Source organism: Trichechus manatus, unplaced genomic scaffold (assembly GCF_000243295.1).
Source record: "Trichechus manatus latirostris isolate Lorelei unplaced genomic scaffold, TriManLat1.0 scaffold00049, whole genome shotgun sequence".
NCBI classification, from domain to species: domain Eukaryota; kingdom Metazoa; phylum Chordata; class Mammalia; order Sirenia; family Trichechidae; genus Trichechus; species Trichechus manatus.
Window position 1 is genome coordinate 1,760,567 of NW_004443985.1, and position 5,692 is coordinate 1,766,258.

The 5,692-nt window shown below is 41.9% G+C and overlaps 1 protein-coding gene across 3 annotated transcripts in view; it reads right to left on the minus strand.

Annotated features, from left to right (window-relative positions):
* Positions 1-5,692, minus strand: part of XYLB (xylulokinase) — a 47,704-nt gene that overhangs the window by 18,449 nt on the left and 23,563 nt on the right. For all 3 annotated transcript variants that reach the window (XM_023732218.1, XM_023732216.1, XM_023732217.1), the window contains one exon: positions 5,059-5,155. In XM_023732218.1, the coding sequence (XP_023587986.1) occupies positions 5,059-5,155 (97 nt within the window). The remainder of the gene's footprint in view (positions 1-5,058; positions 5,156-5,692) is intronic.

Consider the following 5,692-nt stretch of genomic DNA (forward strand, 5'->3'; position numbering starts at 1 on the left):
GTGTTACTGTTACATGAGAAATTATCTGTTCTGTAAGCCTTCACCTGAAGTACAATAAAATATTAAAAAAAAAAGAAAAAAGAAAAAAAAATAATAAATCTCAACCTAATAAAAGATATATAGTTCAGCTTCTGGTTAAGACAGATTTGGTCAAGAAAGAACTTCACTTGTGCTGTAACAGTGAGAGAATGCTGAATAAACAAAAATAACCATATTTTATTTAAAGCTATCAAAAAGTGGTGAATGCAAACAAGACTAAATAAACTAAATTACAGAATGAGGTAAGCCCTTAAGTGCTGATTCATCCTTGTGGTATGGAAGAGGTAGAGGAGTAAGCCTCCAAAGGCAGATAAACTTTGCCAGGTTAAGAAAAAGCTGCTCAGACATTAACAATTGTTTGGGTTGGTGTGGCAAACTGGAATCTGGAGGAGCCCCAAATGCATAGCTACTCCTCCCCACCCACCAATTCCCCTGTGGACATCTACCGTGTAAGTGGTGATGCGAAAGCTAGGCGCAGGGCTGGAAAGCAGGAAGAGATTTCTGTAACCTCACAGTGCTTAGATCCCAAAGACCTGATTGAGGAGGGGACCTGATCCCAACCTCAAGACATCGTAATCACTGGTGAACTAAAACTAACTAAAGCAGCAATACTACATTGACCCAACTCAGTTAGATTTAGAAAGACCACACTCTTACCCTAGCTGCCTGAAGAAGAGCAAGCAATCCCTTCTACAGGTAAATACCATATTTTTACACCAATAATGCATACCTTCCACATTTGTTTGCCAACCATGCCCTCCCCCCACGAGGTATTTTGTAAGCACCATTATGCCACTTTTTTTTTTACATGTTGCTGTAAAAAAATTAGCACAGCACACTTATGAAAATACCTTGTGGGAGAAGGGCACGGTTGGCAAACAAACATACAAGGTGTGCATTATTTGCGTAAAAAATACGGTATTAGACACTTATTACAACTAAATGTGAACGGATAATAAAAACTTTTTGAAAGTAAAAGAAAATTAGCTACTTCAGTTACCCCTGTACTTTTAAACACAATGTCCAGCATTTAATAAAAAATCACGTGACATTTTAAGAAGCAGGAAATGGGAGAAAAATAGTCAATAGAAGCAAACACGCGGTTGAATTCACAGATAAGAACTTGACAATAATTATAAATATAATGAAAATTCAGAGGAAAAGAATGGACAAAATGGCTAAAATATGGACAACTTCAGTAGAGAAATACGAAACTAAAAAAGAACCAAATGGAAATTCTAGAACTGGAAAAAAATACACTACCTAAAACGAAGAATTTGGTAGACGGACAGAATAGCACATTGTATACATCAGAAGAAAGGGTTAGTGAACAGCAAGAGGCCAATAGAAATTATCCATACTGAAGTAGGTAGCTAAAGAGAAAGAAAATGACAGAAAAGAAAAATAGAACAGAGAGCCAAAAGCCTATGGGACAATAACAAATGTGTAATTTAAGTCCAGAAGAAAAGAAAAGAGGTAATGTGGGAAAAGAAATATTTAAAGAGATAATGGCTAAGAATTTCCCAAAACTGATGAAAGACATTAAACTATACATCCAAAAAGCTCAGTGAACCACAAGCAGGATAAATACAAAGAAAACCGTATGTAGGGATGTCATAATCAAACGGCTCAACATCAAAGATGAATCGAAACATTTTAACTCGACCAGAGAAGAAAATTATATTATATTCAGGGAAAAACACTAAGAATGACAGTTGTTTCTCATCTGAAACATTAGAAGGTCAGAAGACAATGTATGACATCTTTGAAAGTGTTGAAAGAAAACATGTCAACCTAGAATTCCATTAAGTGAAAATAACATGAAATTAATGTTCTTTTGAACATGAGAATAAATACATTCTCAGACAAACAGAAACTGTGAGACTCCACTGCCAACATATCCACACTCTAAGAGCTGCTCTATATTTTTTCCTAAAGATCTGACCTTCCATCTGGTGTGATTTTTCCCATTAGCCTGAAAAAAACTTCCTTTAGCTTTTCTTCTAGTGCAAGTGTACCGGTAACAAATTCAAGAGTATAATATTAATTAAAGGTAGACTGTTGTAAGTTAAGGATTTCGATTTAAAACTTAATACAAAGAAGTATAACTAAAAAGCCAATTGAGGAAATAAAATGAAATACTAAAAATTACTCAGTTAACCCAAAAGAAAGCAGGAAAGACATAACAAAGCAAAAAATAACAGACGGAAAAGAAACGAAACAGCAAAATTGGAATGTAAATATTATCGATAATTACATTAAATGTAAATGGATTCTTCCCTTCCTTTCTTTTTTTAAGAGGTATTTATTGCCTGCCTTCCTTCTTTCTTTTCTTCCTTCCTTCCTCAAAAAGCCATTCCAAAAAAAACCAAACCCACTGCCTCCAAGGCAATTCTGACTCACAGCGACCCCATAGGGCTTCCAAGGCTATAAATCTCTACGGAAGCACACTGCCACATCCTTCTCCTGGGAGCCACTGGTGGTTTTGAACCACCGACCTGTCAGTTAGCAGTCGACCACTTTAACCACTGCACCACCATTAGGCAGACAAGAGGTAGGCAGCCTGGGGAGACAGTATCAGAGTGGGGCAGACCCAAGAAGGCACAAAGACAAGGGTGAGCAGACAGGCCCAAATGGGGTTCAAGGCCTGCATGTCATTGGGGGTGGGGGGAGGGCAATCTGGAGGGGTCAAGAAAACCAAAATGAAAGTGGAGACATTACTAGCAACCTTACAAAAATTAAAAAGATTATAAGAGAATACTATGAACAATTGTATGCTGACAAATTAGATAACCTAGATGAAATGGATAAATTATCTGACATACAAACTACCTAAACTGACTCAAGAACAAATAGAAAATCTCAACAGACCTATAGCAAAGGAAGAGATTAAAGCAGTAATCAAAAATCTCCCAACAAAGCAAAGTCCAGGACCAGACAGCTTCACTGGTGAATTCAACCAAACATTTAAAGAATTAGCACGAATTCTCAAATTCTCCCAAAACACAGAAGAGGTGGGAATACTTTCTAATTCATTCTATGAGGCCAAATTACCATATTTTTACACAAATAATGCGCACCTGCTACGTTTGTTTGCCAACCACACCCTCCCCCCACCAGGTATTTTCATAGCGCCACTATGACAACGTTTTTACATGTTGCTGTAAAAAAAAAAAAAAAGCATAGTGCACTTATGAAAATACCATGTGAGGGGAGGGCAAGGTTGGCAAACAAGCATAGAACGCAGCTGCCAATCTCAGCTCCATCCTCGCCCTGCTCACCCAATCAATCACATTTTTGGGGGGAACTGTGAAGTCTCTGGAGACCTTCGAGGTATGGAATTTTTTATAACACTCATTTTATTTATTTTTCAAATTTTACTGAAGTATAACATAGCCAAAACCAAACCAGAACCCGTTGCCAGCAAGTCGATTCTGACTCATAGCAACCCTATAGAACAGAGTAGAACTGCCCATAGGGTTTCCAAGGAGCGGCTGGCAGATTGGAGCTGGGGACCTTTTGGTTAGCAGCTGAGCTCTTACCTACCGCACCACCAGGGCTCCAAAGTATAACATTCAACCTGAAAAATGCACCTACAGCTTGACAAATTTCTACAAACTAAACACGGCTGTGTAACCCGAGAAACAGAACACTGCCGGCACCCCAGAGGCCCTGGCACGCGTCCTCCCGAAAGGTAACTACTATCCTGGTTTCTAACAGCAGCAAACAGTGTTGTCTGTTTTGGAATTTGATGTACACAGATTCCTACCACATGTGCTTAGCTTCTTCTGCTCAGTGTTACATTTGTGAACTTCATTTAGTTGTGTGCTGAGCTTTGTTCCTCTTCATTTCTGCACAGTATCCCAGTGTCTGAATACACCGTAATTCGTTTATTTTCTCTACTATTAATAGGCATTGGTTTGTTTCCAGTGTGGGGGATACTAGGCATAGCGTTCTCAGATAGGTCTTTGTATACAGTCTCATATTTACCTTCTCATATACGTCTTTGGTGAACACACACATGCATCTCTGGTGGATATTTACCTAGGAATGAGACTGTTGGGTAGATATATATTCAGCTTTAGTAGATGTTGCCCATAAGATTTCCAAAAGGTTTACCTAATGCTTATTTTTATAGTATCCTCTTACTTGGTAGGTTCAAAGATGTAAAGCGTGTACTATGTAGAACATAGGTTGTCCATAAAAGCATCACAAGGAAGCCCTCGAGAAACAGACTTCTGAGTTTTTCTATCTTCTCTAGTGACATCAGCTGTTACCCAGAGGGACAAATACATCCTGGAAACCTAGGACTCTATGGTCCATCCGTCCAACCTCCTTGCAGACCGTCCATTCCAACACCATCAGTAAAGGGAGTTCATTGACCTCCTAATGCTGCCCGTTCCACAGCTCAAGTTCCTAGAAATCCCCTTCTCCCCCTTATTTACCTCCCCATGGCCCCGGTTCTACCCTCTCAGCCCTTTCTCCAATGCAGTCCTCTGAGTTTTGACAGAGGTACCACATTCCCAGTCTTCCCTGCTCCACGTTGAAATGGCCAGGACAGTCTCCATAGGCAGATAGGGCCTGATCAGGCTAGAAGGCCAAGGTCCAGCCATGGCTCCAGACCAGACCCTTCCCACCTAGATGGCCGCATTACTCATGTCCACAGGGTCCAGAGCTTGGTACATTTAGTCTGAGGCTTGGAGCCTGGGGTTGCAGAAAGACCTCTCCAAATCCTACAGATGTTGGCCAGGAGATCTGGCTACTGGGGATGGAGCAGAGAAGCAGGAACAACCTGCCTCCTATTCCATACCTGACCACAGGTGCCCACTGACTTGCTCTCTCACCCCACCAGAGGTCAGTCTCCATCCCCCTCTGGCACGAAGCCCCCTGTAGCTGAGCCTCAAAAGACCCTGCCCTGCCAGCCCAGGCCTGTAGGATGAGAAGCGCTCAAGCATCTCAGGGCGTGAGCCAGGTCCTGGGACCCAACCCCAGAAGAGATCTCGCCGGCAGCTCACTTACTGACTCGGTAGCCCAGGCCCTCGGCATGAATCCTCTTGGCCATGAATTGTCCTTCGATCAGGGCTCGAATCTCCACATCCCTGGGGAACGCTGAGACCTGTCATCAGGAGAAGGGGGCACAGAGTGAGGAACTCATGTTGTCCATTCATGCGTGTGTGTGTGGTCTCTTTACACCATGACCCAGACTGGAAACTCACGACTCAGGGCTCCAGTGGAGCTGCAAATGTAGCCAGTTCTTTAGATACTGACTTTGCCTATCTCTCTCTCTCTCTCTCTCACACACACACACACACCTCACACACACCCCTCACACCCCTCACATACTCACACACCTCATACACATACCTCACACACTCACACACCTCACATACACACACCTCACACTAACATACTCACAAATCACAATCACACACTCTCATACACCACACACACAGCCCACATACACACACATACTCACACCACACATCCCTCATACACACACACACTCACACCACACACACACACACACACACACACACACACACACACACACACACACACACAGTGCCTTCTGTATCTGGAGTGCTCATGCCCTGTTTGAGGTCCCGTGCAAGGCAACCCTGAAGGAGTAGTGATAGGAATCTCATGTATATGT